The sequence below is a fragment of the Strongylocentrotus purpuratus genome, unplaced genomic scaffold (genome assembly GCF_000002235.5).
Source record: "Strongylocentrotus purpuratus isolate Spur 01 unplaced genomic scaffold, Spur_5.0 spur5_scaffold_2, whole genome shotgun sequence".
Lineage (NCBI taxonomy): Eukaryota > Metazoa > Echinodermata > Echinoidea > Camarodonta > Strongylocentrotidae > Strongylocentrotus > Strongylocentrotus purpuratus.
Window position 1 is genome coordinate 27,191,525 of NW_022145605.1, and position 20,473 is coordinate 27,211,997.

At 36.9% G+C, this 20,473-nt stretch overlaps 1 protein-coding gene across 1 annotated transcript; it reads left to right on the forward strand.

The window, feature by feature from the left end:
* Positions 1-1,447: 1,447 nt before the first annotated feature.
* On the forward strand, positions 1,448-19,208 carry LOC583301 (leucine-rich repeat and WD repeat-containing protein 1). Its single transcript, XM_030992119.1, has 16 exons — positions 1,448-1,566; positions 2,734-2,873; positions 3,543-3,785; positions 4,430-4,543; positions 5,624-5,776; positions 6,415-6,607; positions 7,293-7,528; positions 7,877-7,997; positions 8,703-8,809; positions 9,676-9,883; positions 10,866-10,935; positions 12,226-12,366; positions 12,917-13,050; positions 14,734-14,892; positions 15,160-15,263; positions 15,781-19,208. The coding sequence occupies exons 1-16, from the start codon at positions 1,554-1,556 to the stop codon at positions 17,017-17,019; spliced, it is 3,375 nt and encodes a 1,124-aa protein (XP_030847979.1). The 5' UTR covers positions 1,448-1,553; the 3' UTR covers positions 17,020-19,208.
* The last annotated feature ends 1,265 nt before the right edge of the window (positions 19,209-20,473 follow it).

The window sequence follows — 20,473 nt, forward strand, 5'->3', positions numbered from 1 at the left end:
AGAAAGACAAGAAACCCGAAAGAAACTAACAACTTAAAATGCCGTCATGCCGGTTGCTGCAGCCTACCTGAGAAATCGAAACTACCAACATTTGGGCTCCCGTCAGGTATATGAATATGGTATTTACAATTTAATATGAAAAGCATTTGAACGTTAAGATAGCAGTTTAGGAATATCCTTGTCTTTACTATAATTATATTGAAATATAATGTTTTTTGTTACACTTTTGGCAATGTCCACCTCACAGTCTTTCTACCGTGGTGCGACAGAGGGCGTAATGATGTTCATTTATTCTTCAGACAAAATAGGAACTATTGTTATACTGTTTGTTTTTAAAAGTTCATAATAAACATCGAAGACAAAAAATAATTGAAATTGAAATTTGTTCTCTACCAAATATCAACAAGTATAAATCTCGCATGCCCCTTTATGTTTGGATTCATTCCAGGGTCTTCATACCTTCTCCCAGGGACCGTCTTTCAGTGCTCATGGAGTAATCTCGAAACATAAAATAAATTATAAGTGACAAAAGAGGGCGCTTAAATCATATTTTTCAGGGGCAAGGGGGGGGGGGGGGGTGATATCGTCGATTCAGTGGCTGCTGATGTCGATTATGTCCAGAGAAGGGAAAGTGTCTCCGACACTACATGTTCTTAGAAGGGTCTACTTGTTTATTCGGTAATGAACTGAACCTTTTCATGTCGAGCCAGGTCGACAACATATTGGAAGGTTGCGCGAAGCTGGTTGTCCCTAAAATAAAAATCTGATGACGTAAATCTATGATGATTCATATGATTTTCTTCACGCTAGTAAGAGTGACTAGCTAGACAATTGCTCACCCGATGGGTTCATCTCCGAATAATCTATGTTTCCTTTTCGTCTTATTGACATTGCTTTGATTTCTTTTGCATCCAAAATTCCATGACTGTCGAAAGTTCAACCAAATGATATAAAGCTATTATTTCAGAACTTTCAATGAATTAAGATTAGAGAAGGCCTATTAATAAAAATTATGAGATATGTTTCATGCATCTCTATACTTTCTTTTTCCATTTGTGCACAGGAACAAACAAAATTTATGAAGATTCATCACAACATAATTATGCTTATTATTTTCCCACTGCATTACACGCTATAGTAAAACCAATTTTGAAAAGGCTCATCATTCCCACTCATTTTTATTACCTATTCTCGTAAAACCGAATGGTGGCAGCAGATAGCGTTGCATAGTCTATATTTACAAACCTTTTGACAACTTGAAAAAGATTATATTATTTAAAAAGCATATTTTCATAAGATTTTGATATTTCAAAGATATTTAATTTTTTTTTACATATTCTAAAATAAAATTGTATACATTTTATTTCACATAAAAGATTACATTAAAGAAAGATTATGTATGTAATTATCAAAACGTTTGAGAAAAATCTAATTTTATATAGCGCCACCAATGTTCGCCACCCATACATCCTTTTGTGAGCAACACTGTGAGGAAAAGACGCCGTCGACACAAAATCAACCCAAAATTAGAGTCAGATTTCGCTACTTTCAAGATGTCGTATAAAGGTGAGATACATCTTATTGAAAAAATAATATGTTTATGGTTTCTTTGATATCTATGTTTTAGCTCAGTGCTTCCGGATTGATATGTAATTTAGGTTTTATTGACGCTGATCTTATTTATTTTTATTAATTTGTGTGCGTGAGTCGTGGAGGGACTCCGCGTCCTCTCGATCTCTGCTGAGTGCTCGATGCTCGAGTGGGCTGCAGTGCAATGTGAGTGGAGAGTGTGTATGATCAAGTGAGTGAATGACTGGGAATTGGGCAGCTGTGCCTGTTCGTGTTGAGACGAATGCCAGTTTTGATGGGGCGAATGTTAATATTATTCTTACAGTTTACATCGCCATTTTAAATTCATAATCATAGGTCTATAGACCCTGGAAAAAAAAGGTGAATGTGATATCTGACAATTGAATCCCACATATTATTAAACATATTTTCATTATTTTTAAAATAAAATTTGGAATTGAAAATGAAAAATTCAATGGTTTTTTTAATATGAAAGGGCAGTCACATAAACTCAATGTGGAAAAATTGTTGGCGCTAGTTCGGAATCAAATCCAGATATCAGTAGGGGCGCTGGTCCGGGAATGAGGATCTTCCGCATGAATGAGGATATCCTCGTATGCCAGACAAAATGCATCCTCAAAAAAAAGGATCTTCCACATTTTTGCGTACGTTTTGCTTTGGCGCTCTGCAGGTTTTGGGGTTCCTGGTGATGTACTGGTGATGCAAAAATATTTTTAGTAGGGTATCTCCATGCCGGAATTATGGGTCTGGGGATATGATTCTAAACTAGCACCAAATTCTTTTTCTGAAGCAGGGTCCAGACTTTCAGTGAAGATTTAAAAATATATAGAAGAGGTCAACAAGAATTTGCTTCTGGGAATTCCAAAGGAATGTGCCCAAATTAGGCCTCTGTACGTTAAGAAATAGGAATATCTGAGCTCATTAATTAGTTCGTAGCTGTGCAATCATTTTACCCTTTTTTTCTTCAAAGCACTGTCATGATTTAAATCTTTGTGTTGTCAATATCAATGGATGATCAAATGTGCATAATAAAAACAATATTGTACATAGACAGTTATAAAAATCAATTTTGGAAATTGTCCTCGTAAATTTTCCTTGGATATAATTGTAACTTGATTGTGATTGTTATTTATGATGTTGTAGGGAGTCGGATGACCGGGACCAGCCGGGTGTTCCCGTGTCCAGATCCCAACGCCCCAATTCCCATCCCTACCAAGATCTTCTCCAGTAGTACCATCGTGGAGAAGATGATGCTTAATTGCAGTGGCCACTCAACTCTACAGGTAAATATTGTTTCTTAGAACTGCAAACCACTCCTGTTTCATGAGCAAAAAAGAATGCATTAGAAATGATGATAACTACATGTTTCTCTACTACTTTTGGATCAGAAGTTTAGAACATCACTGTACAAATAGCTGAGTAAATACCTGTATACTTTGTATGCCCAGGGGGGTGTTTCACAAAGATCGTAAGTTGAACTTATCTCCAAGTTGAACTCAACAATTATGGAAAGCCTTTAGCATCTTTGAAAATATTTCGTAAAAGTTATTTTAAAAGGCATAAAATGTTTATTCAAATCATTCAGATTTTATATTATCAAGGAGATTTCATGTTCTTGATGGTGGAATTTATGAAAAGTCTAAAATACTTGAATTTTATTTTAAGGCTACAAATGGCTCTCCATTATTCTTAAGTCCAACTAAGAGTTAAGTTTGACTTAGGATCTTTGTGAAACACCCCCCTGAAATTTGAATTGCATTAAGCTGTGATGACTTTCAGTAGTGGTTTAAAATCATAAAAAATGGCATGCCTCAAAATTAATTTGTTTTAAATTTTATTTTAATTTTTTCTTCAATGCTCACATGTGACTGAAAAGTCCACTTTGTTAAAGTTCTTTCCAGTAGTAGTATTTTTGTTTATCTAACACTAATTTTCATACTCCCCTTTCCCAGGACATTGTGAACCTTGACCTGTCCAACAGGCGCATTTCGACCCTTGACCCTGCTGTGTTCTCTCGTATGAGCAGCCTGGTAGACCTGAACTTGACCAACAACCGTCTGACCGGTTTCCCTCTCTCACTCGGATTACGCCATCTCAAGAAACTCAACTGCAACACCAACCTCCTCAAGTCTGTGCAGACTCTGGAGCAGTTCCCTAATGTAGAGGAGCTTCACATTGAGAACAATGAACTCACGGTGAGTATACTAATTCAATTCAATTCAATTTTCAATTTTAATTTATTTATGTTTCCAACAAAACATTTACAACAAATGTAGAAATACATGTTGGAAACAGAGGGGTCCACTAAAAAGCAACGCTTGTACAAGTGTGAACACCTCAAATGATACTTAGGAATAACGAGTAATTGAATTAACAAGTCTGTAAGTACAAAAGGAACTACAAAATATTTGTTTAGATTTTTAAAAATGTGATCTGGAGAAATCCATTCTATGGTTGTATATACTTATAGTTTCCTTAAGTATGTACTCTTACATTTCTAAATATATCTGGATATTCTCTGTTTTTCCATTATTTTTTCTTTTCAATGATTTTGATGTTCAACTTTGGAGAAATTTCTGTATTTGTTATGGCTAATACTAAGTCTTTAATGATACAGTGAAACTTGTATATAAAGACTGTTCTAGTGGAACATAAAAAGTTGTCTTTATATATATATATTATACAGGTGGTCGCGAAAGCAGGTCTGACTGTATACTGAGATGCAGGAAGTGTGTGATATAAGCACTTCTATTGAATGAATAGAAATATATACCCGGTAAGCAGTTTCATGAATTTTTAACTTAATGTAACAAATTGTTTTCTGTTTTGTTTTTTCTAGGTTGCTGACCAATACATTGCTGTCTACATGCTTCCCAAGTTGAAGGTGTTGAACGGGAAAGAGGTAGATCTCAGAGAAACAATCCTGAATATGGAAGAAACCCTCCAAGAACAGGTACGTATCCATGATCTCTAGTCTGTGTTTCTTGTGTTTTGATGCACTCAAAATGTGTGTTCTTGTGTTTGTTTGTTGTGATATATGTGGTGTGTTTATTTTGGGAGGGGGGGGGGGGGTCTTGGGGCGTGTGAATACACCTAGAAAGGGTAATCTTTTGTATTCCAGCACTTCTGGATTTCAGATTTCTTGTTATCCTTGCATTGAGTTCATATAGAAGTTTGCCATTGTTGATGTAAGGTGTGTATGTGAGATGTGAGATCTCTGTGTGAGAAAAAAAAAATGGAAAATGGCCTTTGTGACTTTATAATCCCTGGCCACTGGATTCAGTGACACTTCTGCACTCTATTGAACACATTGAAATCCCTATAAATTCAATGTGTGTATATCATCAGGTCCTTTGGAATGGAAGAGGTGCCTTTTTTTTTTTATTGTCCTCTTTAAAGCAGGATGTGCCTTGTTCACCTTGCTAATCTTTGTAGCTGATTGATTGTGGATGTGTCCCCATGATTTATAGGGATATCCTTGATTGCAGTGTAATAAAGAAAAGTTCATGTATTACAGAAGAGATTCTGTGTTGACTGAAGATGTTTAAAATGTGTGTCTACTGTCAGAAAATCAGAAAAATCTGAGTATTTTTTCATGAACACACTGATAAGTTTTTATAATAAATGAGTGGATGTATGAATAAATTAGTGATAATGTTTTTGTGTAGATGTTGGAAATTTTGAACACCTGGCTGGGTTTGTGTAGAAATTAATTTCTTCTATTAGTGTTTTTTAACAATTACATGTATCTTATAATAAATATTGCAGAGGCGAATCACTGAGTTTGTATAACTAAATATTGTGAACAATTCATCAAATCTAATCTCTAATATTTTCAACATTTTGAGCTGTTACAAACATTGAGTAGAATATATTTCAAAACAAGAAAATCGTATGTGATTAGGTTCACTTTTATGATGTGTAATTCAACTTGCATTTAATAAGTTTAGAGCTTGGTATAGAAGGGGTGGAGATGGGGTACCATCAATCTAAATGTTTTCTAGTAAATTCCCCTACCATTATCTTTTGACAGGTACATATCTTGTGGGCAGAGAGCTGTGCTCCTCTTTTGAAAGATCCTATGAGCAAGGCAGAGATTCAGATGCTTGAGCAGCAATTCATTGAACTTCTCAAGACTCAAGTACAGTTTGGACCAGACGCCCTTACAGACTTCACACATCACATGGTAAGGACAATAACCGGTGTGGCGCTAGTACCATCGTCTGCTCCAATTTTCTTTGTAAACAGTTGATGTGAAATTATCCCAATGTTGACACTCTTGCAATGTACATGAAACTGTCAACAGAAATGTTGATTTCCTTGATGGACATGCGCTCTAAGATGTGCGCTGAGATCAAACATTGTTTGATGGGGTGATGAGTGATTCAGTACCTTATTAAGTTCATTGAGGATTTGCTGTTCACAATTTCTGAGAAAATGCACTTTAAGTTTGAACATTGATAAACAAATGTCTTGTGTCATATATTTCACCTTCTTCATACTTCCTATGTGCATTATGAATTGTACTGGTTGCAAGCAAATGGCAGAATGTGATCCTATAATCCCAACTATTGATTGGCAGCTAGAAAGGAGCCATTTGATAAATTTTGATTAAATTATTGTAGTTGATTTGCCATTTGTTTCGCCCCCCCCCCCATATGCACACATAGAGCATGGGAGAAAGCAAATATATGACACATGACATTAGTTTGTTCTTTAAACAATTGTCGACTTGCAGCTAAAAATTATACATTTGATAAATTATGATATCATTTTTTTGTAAATGCTTTGTGATTTGTTTCCTCCCCCCTCCCACCCCGCCAGCTTACCGTATTAGCCGAGAAGTGTGTACGGCAGATGACTGCTCATCTACGTAAGATCGCCGAGCCGGGCACACCCATATCCAAGGTACAGATCGTGGTCAGGAACGAGGCTGGAGCCTCGGCACACAGAGCACACATGAGCAACGGCAATGCAGCCGCACTTGCTAAATCAGTTGAGAAGAGACAACTGCAAGGTAAGTTTGTCATCGATATTGTTTGCTTTGTTTGCTTCATGCAGCCGAATGGCGTAGCTGAGTATTTAGGTCAAAGGTCACAGAGGTCAACTTATGAAATTCCAGCCTTTTATTGCAAAATCTCTAGAGCCACTAGAGAAAGACTATGACTTTATTGTGATGTGTCACGATTAATTCCATCCATTTAATAATGATACATTCATTTATATAGCGCTCTCACACAATTGGTTTTATCGAGCTTTACATGGAAGGTAGGTACAGTATACTATACTGAATTTAGAGCAGAGGCATATAGGAGATGTAGTGGTAGTGCATTTGTCTTGGGGGGAATAGGGTATCTTTGCCTCGGATTCTAAACAAAATCCTAGATTTAGCTCATGCTGCTATCATTATTATAAAACCTTTAGGTCAGTCAGAAACCCCATGACTTTTACAAGCCAATCACCTGTCTGATTATCAAGATATCTATGACTGGAATTAGAAATTTCAGAATTTGTTTTCCTAATAGTTTTATAACACTGCAGTCTATTGGGGAAAATGAGTATGGTAAAACTTTTGAGGCCTTTCATGATCATTTTTGTAGTGCTTCAATATTACGCCATATCACAAAACACGTAGGGCCATGCATCTCAGATTTGAAAAACTGGATCATTGCTATTAACAATGCCTTTAATATTCTTCACAGCTCAAGCTAGCGGTGTACAGGAACCCGCCCAGAAGAAGGCCAAAGCAGTACAGGCCGGTGTCTCCCCCAAGGGCAAGGTCCCCAAGACGTCGGCCAAGCGGAAGATGATAGAAGCTCAGAAGATGCAAGACACTGGGGTGGTTGAAGGTATGGAAGAGGAACCCAAGCCGGAGATCAAAGCAGAAGAGGTGGTGGATGAGGTGGATGAAGAAATGGAGAGCCAAGGTTCTAACCAGGTGAGAAAAGGGTCTTCCTTTGGCAATTTCAGCCTGCTTTAATAGAAGTTAACCTTTTAGAATAATAATCATCAATGAATGTCATTTATCCCGAAATATTGGTACTTATATCTCTGTATATATCGATTTAGTCACCATGACAATGAAGAAACTCTTTGCACAGTAAAAAAAGTACATGGATTATAGTATGAAATAATAAATAAATAGATAAACCATGAGATTACATGCATTGATGATTGAGCTGATATATTTTTGTTGGTATCCAGATTAGGAGTTATGACAGTTCTGCTCTGAAATTAATTTAAGTTGTGTGAATGTCCCTTTCTACTTTGTATTTGCTGAACACAGGAATGTGGTATTGCGTATGAGCCTGTCCATCTCTTGAGATGTCATTCTGTAGACAATGACCCGACGGACTGTAAGACCAACGTATGGAAATGTGCATTCGAACCAAACCCTGAAATAGAAGGTAAGCTTGCTGTAAAGACACTGTCAAATGAAAATACATCTTTATATCGATGAAAAGCTGAATGAGCGTAGAATACAAATATAAAGGAATAAATAATAATTTCCCTTTCAGTATTGCACTAAAGCAAATTAAAACCTCCAAACATGTATGTATCTTGCAGAGCTAATGAACTGATTAGATTTTAGGGTCATGAGGTCGAAGATCAAAGGGTCATACATGTATATGAAAAATAATGTGTAATCACGATATTCTGAGAACCTGTTGATCGATTACAATCAAACTTGAATTTTAAAAATTGATTCTGTTCAAGTTTTTTAAATGGCTCTATGGCAGAGGCATCATTTTGCAGTCAAAGTTCCATCTAGTTTATTTATGCCTCCACTACCAAAGATGGTTCTGGAGACATTAGGTTTTCCGGCTGTCTGTCTGTCCGTCAGTCCCTCTACTTGTAACCATAACTTGAAAACTCAATTTAAAACAAAAAAACCTGCCTGAAATATGTCAGAACTGATTAGATTTTGAGAGTAAGTTTTCAAAGGTCATTTGGTCATAACACTGTTTTAAAAAAATATATATGTATGAATAAATAAATGATGTATAAATAAATATTAAACAAAATATTATGTTACGTAAATGAAAATAAAGAGCTATTTGTTATATGAATATGGAGAGCTATTATATTGGAGTTATTTATTATTTTCACAGGTGCAAGTAAATGGACTGTTGCAACATGTGGCAGTAACCAGGTTTGTGTCATTGACTGTAACTCTGGCAAGGTACTCAAGAAATATCAACACACAAGAGAGAAAGAGGTAGGCATCTTATGCATTATTATTTTCCTTATTTGTCAGTTTGTGTTTGATTAGTCAAAAACATAGCAATATAATAATTTTCTAATATAATATGGAATTTTTCCTAACTTTCATTGATCACTTTATCTAATTTTTGCTTTGATTAAAATAAACTTGATATTAGAGACTTTGTTTTCTGCAGGAAATGCCAGTATTTTGAAATTGGCAAGGATGTACTCAGAAATCGTTCTTACAATCTCCTGCATCTTGGCATCTTAACATGGCGCTATCATAGTCAAATCTGTACATGAAAGGTGGACAATAGGAAAGTGGTCTTTGTAGGCAGGTTCCTTTTATTCTGGTTCAACGTTAAGCATTAATCCAGGGGGAAAGGGTCTTTATAGATAGGTGATTTCTATAGTATGTGATGTGTATTAAATTCATTGCTTTTTTCCCTGTCTCCATGCCTTAAAGTGACTCTGTAACATTGCCTCAGATTCTGAAACAAAATCCTGGATATAGCTCATGCTGCAATCATAATTATAAACCTTTAGTTCAGTATGGAATCGCATGACTTATACAAGCCGATCGCCCATCTGATTATCAAGATATTTATGATTGGAAATCAAAATTTCATACTTTGTTTTCTTAACAGTTTTTATAGCACTACAATCTATTGAGGAAAATGAGTATGGTAACACCGGTCACTCAAAGATTTTTACTTTTTTGAGGCACTTCATGATCATTTTGAAGTGCATATCTTTTTAGGGCTTCAGTATTACACCATATCACAGACACTGATAACACGTAGAGCCATGCATCTCATATTTGTAAAGCTGGAAACATTGTTAAACAAAGCCTTTAACTGCCATTCTCTGAAATCGCAGGAGTTCTACTGCATTGCTTGGACCAAGCTGAGCGTCATCACCGACTTGCACCGCAGACCCACCACAGTCCTGGCTGCAGGGGGTGTGCGTGGTTCCATCAAGCTACTCCACACCACCCAGCTACTCTGCTATGCTGAGATCAAAATAGCCAAAGCAAAACCAGTCAACTGCTTGCTCTTCCATCCAAAGAGACCCACATGGCTCTTCTGTAAGTTAAACTCTATAATTATTTTGAAAACTGCAAGGTTTCTCTCAAATTAACCTGGAAAACCAGACATTTTTTGTCTGTCCATGACATTTTTTGCAAACTCTGCTAAACTTTCATGTTGCAATGTGATTGAAATACATCTGTGGATTGTGCCATTTTTAATTGTTTGTTCTTGTGGTGAGGCCATTGTTGCTGATTCACATAAGTTTCTGATTTGATAGTAGCCATATGGTAGCTTTGGAACACAAGTTTGTAAATATTTCTCTGATATCATGTTTTCAGTTTATGTTTTCTTCATTTTGTGCTCAAGTGCATTGGATGAAAACACACATTGCACTGCTAAAGCCAGGGTAATTATGCTGCATTATTGTAGAGCGCTTAGAGACTTCGGACAAAGTAAGTGTTAGGCGCTATATAAGCACTGTAATTATTAATTATTATTTATATTTTTCAATTTGTTTGGAATCTTCGTTACATATGTTTTGATAAAATCATGCATACCACATTTGGTAAACTGAAAGCGAATGGGTGCTTGAAATAAATGTCTTCATCCACATGCACAAAAAAAATATCTTACTTTTTTGTACTCCTTGCCAACTTTTTTCTCTACTTCTTGCTTTCATATGTCAGTTTCTCAATTCATTCTCATTCCTGTTTATATATCTGTTGTTTTCCCCTATGATGAGGAATTATTTACTGTTAACTAAATTTGTCGTACCCATACCAAGTTTTGTAATTTTTGTAAGTATGTGAGCAATTTAATTGTCTCAATTTATTTTTCTTGAGAATGTGACATATAAAAACTTACATCTGAAAGTATTCAACCAGTCCACCTTTCATTATTGAGTTACAGAAAAAAACAAACATATAATCTACAAGAGGGATGAATAATTATATGTTGTTAAGTGTTTGTATTTTATGTTGTACTGAATGCCTTCATCAACATGTATCTCATGCTGCCCTTGTATGATTCTCCCTTCAGGTGGTTCAGAAGACATCACTGTCATTGACATTGGTGTTCCACATGGACCGGACCTCAAAACCAGACACAAGTAAGTTAGAATAAGAGCTCAGTGTGCTTATCTGTTAAAAGCATCAATTGGGTGAAGTGATGTAACAAATGTGATAATTGATGATAATTTAAGCTTTTAATACCAATCTCTGTTCAAGTTTGCAGGCTGAAATTGAGACTTAACCCTATTTAGCCGGGGGGGTTTAGAAGCCCCCCCTCGACATTTTTCGCGATAATTTTTTAACGCACGAATATCTTGCACTGAAATTTTGTGACTTTTTTCTTTCGAGTCTTGCGCATCTTTTGAAAGAAATTTTTCGAAAATCGGACCTACCATTACGAAGTCACGTGTCCTTTTGTCTTTGCATGTCAGCCCGAAAATCGCTCATTTTTGTGATTTGTGTACAAAACATATGGAAATCTCATTTTTCAAATAAAGAGATAAAACATTGGTTATTTGGTCTTGTTTATAGTTTAGGTGTTTATTTTTGGGTCAAAATAGTTGAATTATAGTTGGAAATGAAATAAAACAACAAAAACAATAAAATACATATGTTAAAAAAACAAAGAAATACATAAGAAATTATCAAAACAATAGATAACATAAGGAATAACCCTGGTTTTTCAATTTTTTGTGTTGTATTATTAATCCAAATGGTCTAAAAATATATGTAGTGAGAAAGAATGCTTAAATAAGAATAATGTCTGATTTATGGGCAAAAATGTGAATTTTATGACCTTATTTGCATAAATTACCATAAATATGCAAATGAGTGAATTTTTCAAAAATTTGAAATTACCATAGTATTCTATACACTTCACTTGACATGTATGCAAATTTTCGCGGCGATCGGGCGTTTCACGGCCTAGATCATAGGGGGGGGGGGGGCCTAGAAGCCCCCCCCGGTCTATGCAGTTTCAAAATAGCCCGGGCTAAATAGGGTTAAATGAAATAATTCATCCTTTTTTATATGACTTCATGAAACTGTAAAAGTTCAATGATAAAGTTCAATGGTTTAGCTGATGTTTCCATTTAGGTAGTCTGTTGTATTTCTTCTTTTCCTTTCTTGTTAAAGATGACACTACTAGGAAACTACCTTTTGCTATCATTATTTCTTAAAATACATGTATACATTAACTTATTTGATTGTAGTGGACTAGTATTCATATATCTATGTATCGGACTCTACATTTTCTTTGATTTTGTGTAAATTATTTCTACCGTTTGTATTTTTATATGTATTTGAAATGACCAGCATAAAAAGTCAACTTCAATAGAAAAATCATGTTTTTATCATAACCAGTTTTCTTTGTACACTCTTCTATCCAGGAAACTATTCACATTGGAAGCACCTGGTAGATGTCTTGGGTTAGTGATCTGTCCCAAGTCTAACTTCCTGATGGCTGGCTGTGACAATGGATGTTATGGGTGGGATCTAGATGTCAAGGGACCCATCGCCAAAACAGAAAAGTAAGTACCTAGCTTTGGTTTAGTTTGATACAGAATAAAAAATCTGTTATCTCTATTGATTTTGTTTGTGAAGAGCAATAAGAGCATTAATGCATTATCCTGAATATATAGATTTCATTAGTTTGTGATGTGCCTCTGGTTTTTGTTTTTTTGTTTACAGCTTTGCTTTAGTGGACCTCTTGATGTATTGCATACATCTCTATAAAATATATACATATAGACACATCCTTTGCACGGGTATTAGCACTGAAGTAATATTGGAATATGACTATAGAAGTATCGATTATAATTGTCATGAAATTTCAAATTTTAAAAGAATAGAATATTATGCAAGCCATGATATGAGCCAAATTATCTCCATTGTGTTGTTTCACTTGGCCAAACAAAATCAGCCAACTCTGAAATACTCATAGTCTCATACCGAGTAACAAGTAACTTGAACCCCTCCCACCAATTAAAGAAATTTGTGATCCACCCCACGCCTGCACGTCTAATAACAAGATCTGTAAACACTTACTAGCATCTATATCTCTTGATGCTCCTATTTCAGGACCCACAGTGTAGAGTTCCTGTTGCCAAGTAAGGCAAGGCTGATGGGGGATGAGGAAGAGGTAATAGAAGACAGTGGAGAGAAGGAAGGAGACATGATTGATGGACTTGCACTTCTCAAAAACGATCTTATTGGTGAGTATTAGGAGAGAATAGTTTTAAAGATAAAGACCCGTTTTGGAAATGCCCCCCTCTCAAAAAAATGAAATGGAAGCTCTTATTACCAATCATGTGAAAGAATATGTTTTAACTAATACGTGCTCATACAAATTTTGCTGAAAAACCGCCTACTAATTGAGATATTTGTGTAAATTATTATATCTATCAGGAACGGATAGATATCGCGCAGGTGACGCGTAGTCCCTTATACATCTTTCTGTGTACAGTGCTTGTAACTTTACCAAGACTGGGCAAAATTTCTTATCATTTTGATGATTCCAGAACCTAGCAGTATACACCAATACTTGTATGCTAGATCGATTCCACATTTCTTTCACAATGCAATCGCATGACCATAACTGATCTTTACCTTTAAGGTCAAATTCTAGTCAACTCCTGATACATCTGCAGAGATGCCAACCGTTACGGTTTCGCCGTATTTGTTACGGTTTTAATGCTCTTGTTACGGCGTTACGGTAAACAATCAAAAGGTTACGGGGAAACTATAAATAAAAGTACATTCTAGCAAATGCCGCCTTATCACATAGCCTCCGTACACAGCGCTGCATGTCGCACGCATTTACCTATACAAGTTCACTGAATTTGACTACACTGGATAGGCACTTTCGCGCACATGGTCCGTCCGCCGCCATCTTGTTTAATTCTGAAACAACACGGCCGCCGTTATTACTGTTTTGATACTGGTATGCTAGGTGCGGTCGTGCCTTTTGGGGGGAGCATGGTGGTAGATGATCGTGCGCGCGGCGCCTGCTGCAGTTAAGCCACCCATTCAAAGTATAGTAGCGAAGACTTTGGTGATTCAGCGGGCGCATTGCAAGTGCGGTATACGGTGTGTTGTTGTTCATGAACGCCGGGCCTAGCGGCCTGGGCTGGTGTGTCTGTGGTACCGGTGAGTGTACATGTGCGTGTGTAGGATACGAGTTCTGCTATTTGACTGTCAATTCGAATTTGCCATTCGACGCTTGAACGAGGTGTTTTCTTCCTGAATATTATCATGGATTCATTAAAAAGAGCGAGTACCCGAGGAGGAGATTCTTTGACTGGAAACAGATTTTTAAAAACGTTTTTATGCATATCTTTATTTTGGACTTAAAAATGGTAGGTTTGAAATGCAGTAAGAGTGATTGGGTGTTTGTGTACGTTTTGCGCGAAAATTATGCTGCGGTGTCTTGCGTTACGGAAGGACCCCCATTTGTTACGGACAAATATGGTAAATATTACTGACAGCCATCCTATAGGGTTGGCATCTCTGCATCTGATATGGCTATGATCCCATTTCACAATCCCATTCGAATTTCATAGACATAGAAGAAAATATATATTGATTGAAGAATTAATGTTTAATTGAGAATAAAACATGATTGGGGAATGTGTGTCTGGACACTTAACCAAAAGCCTTGTCATTTGCCTTCTTGTAACAACGAATAGGCATCCATGAATCTTGTGTACTGTGTGGTTTTCTGTTAAAATTAATTTTTCAATTTGAAAGATTGATGAAAAAGAAAATTCAGACTTGTTTAAAATGTTTTTCAAGAGAAAGTCTTTCCATCCATATATAATTCTTCCATAATAATCAATTATCGTGAAATTTCTTTGGGTGACTACTTTAATCTCTGTCATTTGTGTATTCATTCACAGCAAGCAAAGTGGCGTGTGATGGTGCCATTCACGTATGGAGTCTGTCCAAGTCTCGTAAGCGCCAGGTACCAGGAAGCAAAGAGGTGACCATTGATCCTCATTACACGTTAGAATGGTGCGACTCAGACAGCGTCTACCTCGACATTGGCACATGGCCAGGTATGCAAAACCATTTTTCCTGCGTTGCTATTTTCAATTTTATTTTCAACTGCTAACACTTATAGTCCTGCACAATAAAAACAATGTATATAAAATATTTACAGACTTAGTAAGTACAGTTGAATACATGTAAATAATGTAAAAAACATGAAAACGACGATAAATAAAGAAGAAATGTTATGAATATAATATTGTAAAGTGTAACAGAGTATAAACATATGGTATGATTATGAGGGTAACATGTCTGTTGTCGTTGTATCTTTGCAGGATGTGGAGTGTTGGTGAGTGGTGATGATCAAGGAGAGGTCTGGGTTTACGATGTCAGCAAGAAAGTCCATTCAAAGAATAGGAAGCCAGTCAAACCAAGTCAGGTGAGTTAAATGAAACCTTAACCAAATGATCCCAAGTAAAAGGTTTCTGTGACACATGCTTTGTGGACGATAGCTCAGGAGTAAAGTTTGGTATTAAAGACTAAGGAATTCACAACATCGACCCTGCTGTAAAACCAGAAACTTTGGCAACTTACATGATTTAAAGGGAGTGTAGCTTGGCAAATATTGGTTAATGCCATCTATATCTTCATTTGGACAACTGCACGTAAACGAATGGACTTGATTAACGGTAGTCAGCGACTTAATCTCTACATGGTCAGTGTTCGCGAAACAGACCAAAATTTTCCTCACACTTCGGTTTCGCGTCGGTAGTCGTATTATACCCGATTGGCCCCGAGTCAGGCCACGGTAAAGGCTACACTCCTGTTAAATTCGAGCCATTTTTATGGCAAGGACCCTCATGTTAATGCAATTTGACATTATCGTAATGATGTGATTTGAATGTTCTTAATAAGTCATTATAATTATCCTTGCATTTTTGTCCAACTCTATGCAGCTTCTTCCTTGGCCTGAAAACAACGAGCAAGAGATTGAAGAGGAGGAGGAGGACACAAAGATCAAGGAAATATCAGATCAGGAAGCAGAAGCAATCCTCAAGCAACAGGAAGCAGAAGCAGGCATCAAGCAACAAGAGGAGGACCCTGAGGCCATTAAACAACAGGAGGAGGAGGTTGAAGCCAAACCAGCTGAAGAGATGGCTCAAGAACAATCCACAGCGGAGAGTGCAGTGGCACAAGTCTTGGAGGAAGTGGTTTCTCAGGTTGTGGGTGATGACGGTAAAGAGGAAGTTGTTGCTGCTGTGCAGGAATCGGCTGAGGAGCCAAAAGAGGAGGAGAAACCAATGGAGATACCCGTGGAGGATGGACAGAAGGAGGTGGCAGAAGCTGCCATGGAAGTAGTAGAGGTTGCTCCGATGGCAGTCAGTGAAGTAGAGGTGGAGGAGGAAAAGGCCAAGGAGGAGGAGGTGGTCGCAGAGAGTTCAAAAGCAGCTGAGACCGAACAAGAGAAGGTGGAAGAAGCAGAGATCGTAGAGGCAACATCAGAAGACAAAGATGCTAAGATGGAGGAAGGAGAAGAGAAGGTGGGGGATGAAGTGGAGGTAACAACACCACAGAAAAGGGGGAGAGGACGTCCTAAGAAGGTCCTCAATGCAACAGAAGAAGCAGCTAAGCAAGCCAAAGAAGAAGCAGCTAAGCAAGCGAAAGCAGAACGAGAAGCAACACCAGGTACTCCACGGGGAAGAGGAAGACCTAAGAAAGTTGCATCTCCGGGAGCATCTCCTAGAGTATCTTCCGGAGATAAAGACTCTGAAAAGCAGCAAAGAGATTCGTCACCCAGAGCAGCAGCAACCTCATCCGCAGCCCAGACCGCCAGGGCAAGGCGGGAAGCAAAGATCCAGGAGGCTGCCAAGCAAGAAGCAGCCAAAAAATCCAAGTCGGCTAAGATTAAGGCAGTCAAAGCTGAGAAAAAACTTGAGGAGAAAGCCAAGAAGAGGGCTGAGGCGGAGAAGGCCAAGGCAGAGAAGGCCCAAGCCAAAGCAGATAATGCCAGGGCAAGGGCCGAGATCGCAGAATTGAGACAATCCCTGAAGAAATCCAAAGGAGCTGAAGAGCTGATGAACCTCGCTGACTCGGAAGACAGGATCATCGTCAACGACGTCGCAATCAGCTCGGACTGCAAGTTTATCGTTTCCGTTACAAACAAGAACCTCATCTGTGTATGGCAGAGAGTATAATCCTGTCTCCAGTGTGTTCTGTATAGTTCCTTTGTAAAGTATTGATTCCTAGTTGCTACTTGACTGAACATTTACTATTTCAGGAAGCCTCTAGTCCCAAAAACCACACTTTGCATTGCAACTGTTATTGTAAATAATGCAGTCAGATGCTTGCATTTGGATAAATGGTACTTGAATCATCAGTTTATATGCTATCATGTTTTTTTTTAATAAAAAAGCTAACTACATGCAATCTTGTTTGAAAAATTTGTATTATACTGAGTCTTACTGACATATACTCCTCTTTCTTCCTATCCTGAAATTTGTTAATCTATGGGACGATCGATTTGTCATTTGTTCCTAAACTTTTAGAGGTAGCTTTCAACTTTCTCTATCCTATTGACCCAAGAAGATAAAGTGTACATTTGCTTCATATATAGTGCTTTCTGCTCCAACTCCATGTGATTGAGTTTTAATGGATTTTAAGTTTATGCAGTATTTTATATTTTATTTAAGTCCTTCATAAATTTATTTTTCTCAATATCTGAATTTTAATTTATGATCATGGGTAGAATATAAATTTTGAAGCCCTCCAATGAAATACATAATGTTTTAATGATTTTTGCATGATGTAGAATTGTTATCACTATCAACGTTAATTTGTTTTCATGTTCTATTAATTCACACTTTTTATAAAGCTACTTCAAAGACAATCATATTTCTTTCAGACGTCTGTTAATCATACACCCATCTGTGTTTACTGATGTTTGTGTAAAGAAGGTACATACTTTAGCACGTTACCTAAGTTTAATTATTGTAAGTTGGTACCAAATTTGTAACGGGAGTGCTTTAGAAGTGCATCAGAAGAAGCAGAATTCTCACCCCACATCACAACGCTCTAGTTGTATCCTGCACAGTAGTAGCATAATAATCAAATTTTCCCTTGGATAGCATATCACCCTTTCCACATTCATCACTGCATATTTACTACTTTTTGCTGAACTCATATTCTCAAATGTTAAACATCTTTTAGTACGCTCCAGTGTACTTGTTATCAATGGTTTATGTAGATCGAGTGTAAATTTTGCTTTTTTAGGGTAGTGTTGATTATGTTTTTACTCCCTAAGTCAGGCCATTATCTACATCCTGGCCATAGGGTTGCCAAATGCTTGTAATCAGGTGTATTTTAAATGGATTTGCAATTGATGATACTGCTCTGATTTTTGTGGTAATTTGGAATATCGACTCGATCTTTTGAAAAGATGAATCTAGGATATTTATGTATACTGTTGGAATGACTCGGTCCTTTGTAGATACAAAAACATGTTTCATCCCTAAATAAGCGATTGTGTTTCATAGGTGTATATTTGAAAATATTTTACACATTCCTGGCAAACATGTACACTATAGAGAACAAAAGGAGAGAGGAAATGCCATGCTTTTTGTAGGGGAAAATGAAATATATAAGCCAATAAATTTCATTTTCTTGAGGTACCATTCTTAACTTCCCTGAACTCATCCATTGTCAATCTGGGCCCGGTTTCATAAAACTTGTCATCAGTGAAAAAAGCTGAATTTCTATGACAAATATGCTCCCAACCAATCAAATGCCACGATTTTAGTAGCTTATAACAGTAATAGTAATTTGTCACTTATAACAAGTTTTGTGAAATGGGGGCCTGGTCTGATGGCCGCCTTTTGTTTGCAAAACAGGATGAAATGCTTCCTTTTCGTTCACAGCTTTCCTCTTTTCATGTACATAATGTTTAGAGATTGCATAGGGGGAAGGGGTTCATTGCAAGTAGCAAGTAATTGGGTGTGGGTTTTTTAGGATTAAACAAGAGAATGTTTTTAGTTGTGGTTTTAATAAGGTTGTACGTTCAACATTTTTAAGAGTACCAGGTAGCTGTACCATGTGCATGTAAATAACACAAATTGCCTTGTCAGATTCAGCTGGTCGGAGTTTTGATTTATATTTTTGTTATTTGGCTATCATGTGTCGCTCATCATTAGAACGTTATCCGTATGACAATATGAAGAGTGCATGTGTTTATTATTGAAAATATTTGATGTTTTTTAGATCATTGAGGGGTTTCTTGACAATATGCTGTTAAATATGTACTTTTCATGATGATGTTGTATATAAAAAGACTTGAACATTCACTTCAAGTAACAGCAATTGTAATTGAAATAAAATTCTGAAACCGAAAGATTTTGAGCCATCGTGTGTGAATTTTCCTTGGAATATCCTCTCCTTCTATTAAAACAATCTCTCCCGCCTACTTATCTCTTTCCCTCCATTCATCCCTCCTGCTTCTCTCTTCCTCCCTTCCCCTCCCTCCTTCTCTCCTCCATTCATCCATTCATCCATCCTGCTTCTCTCTCTCTTCTTCGTCCTACTCTCTCTCTCTTTCTCCCTGTCCCTTTTCTCCTACCTTCGCATTTCTCCTCAATTTTTCTAGACCCCCTTTTCCGTAAAATACCCTTTCAAACTTCCTACACGCTAATGCTATACGAACTAAAACAATTCAAGTCTGCTGTAAAATAAAATACTTTATTGTAATAGAGGTGACCTCTTTAAAGTTGCTCATGCATGGGTATATAGAGGGCAGCACACGAACGTACGCACAGGAGCGTATTGCCCGTTTGCTCAGTGTTATAGTGATCGCCAAATTGCCTACTTCACGAACAACTATATACCCAAGCAAGAACATCTTTAAGATGTCCAAAATGTACTCAATTGATAATATAATAAAATTTATGGAATAATCCTCGTATGACAACCTTCAAAATCAAAATTTGTTAAATTGGTTTATGGAAGACTAACATTATTTTGTAACGTAGACGAAATGTTCCTGAAATGTATATATATATATATATATCTCAAAACCAATTCTTCACACATTGTCATAATTTCATAAATGTAGCCAGTAAAGTTAGAGGGTTTCCAAAACTATTTCATGTTTTTCTTAATTTGCGAGTCGATATCGAGCAAGTTGATACTTTCAAATAGACATTTTTTTTTTCTAGATGCTTTTATTTTTGAATAATTCATGGAAGGTTCAACTCTGTCTCTTTTCCACAATGAATGCTCTGGCATACAAATGGAATGGCTCATTCTCTCCCCCCTCTTCAACGATGTTAAAGGGATCCGATAACTTTGTCTCGGATTCTGAAACAAAATCCTGGATTTAGCTCATGCTGCAATGATAATTATAAACCTTTAGGTCAGTCAGGAACCCCATGACCTTTACAAGCCGTTCCTGTCTGATTATCAAGATATTTATGATTGGTAATTGAAACCAAATCTTGCATTTGCCAAACGGTTTTCATAACACTAGTCTATTGGGGAAAACGGGTATGGTAAAAACGGTCACTCAAAGATTTTTACTTTTTTGAGGCACTTCTTGATCATTTTGAAGCACAATTTTTTTTAGGGCTTCAATATTATACCATATTGCAGAGACTGATAACA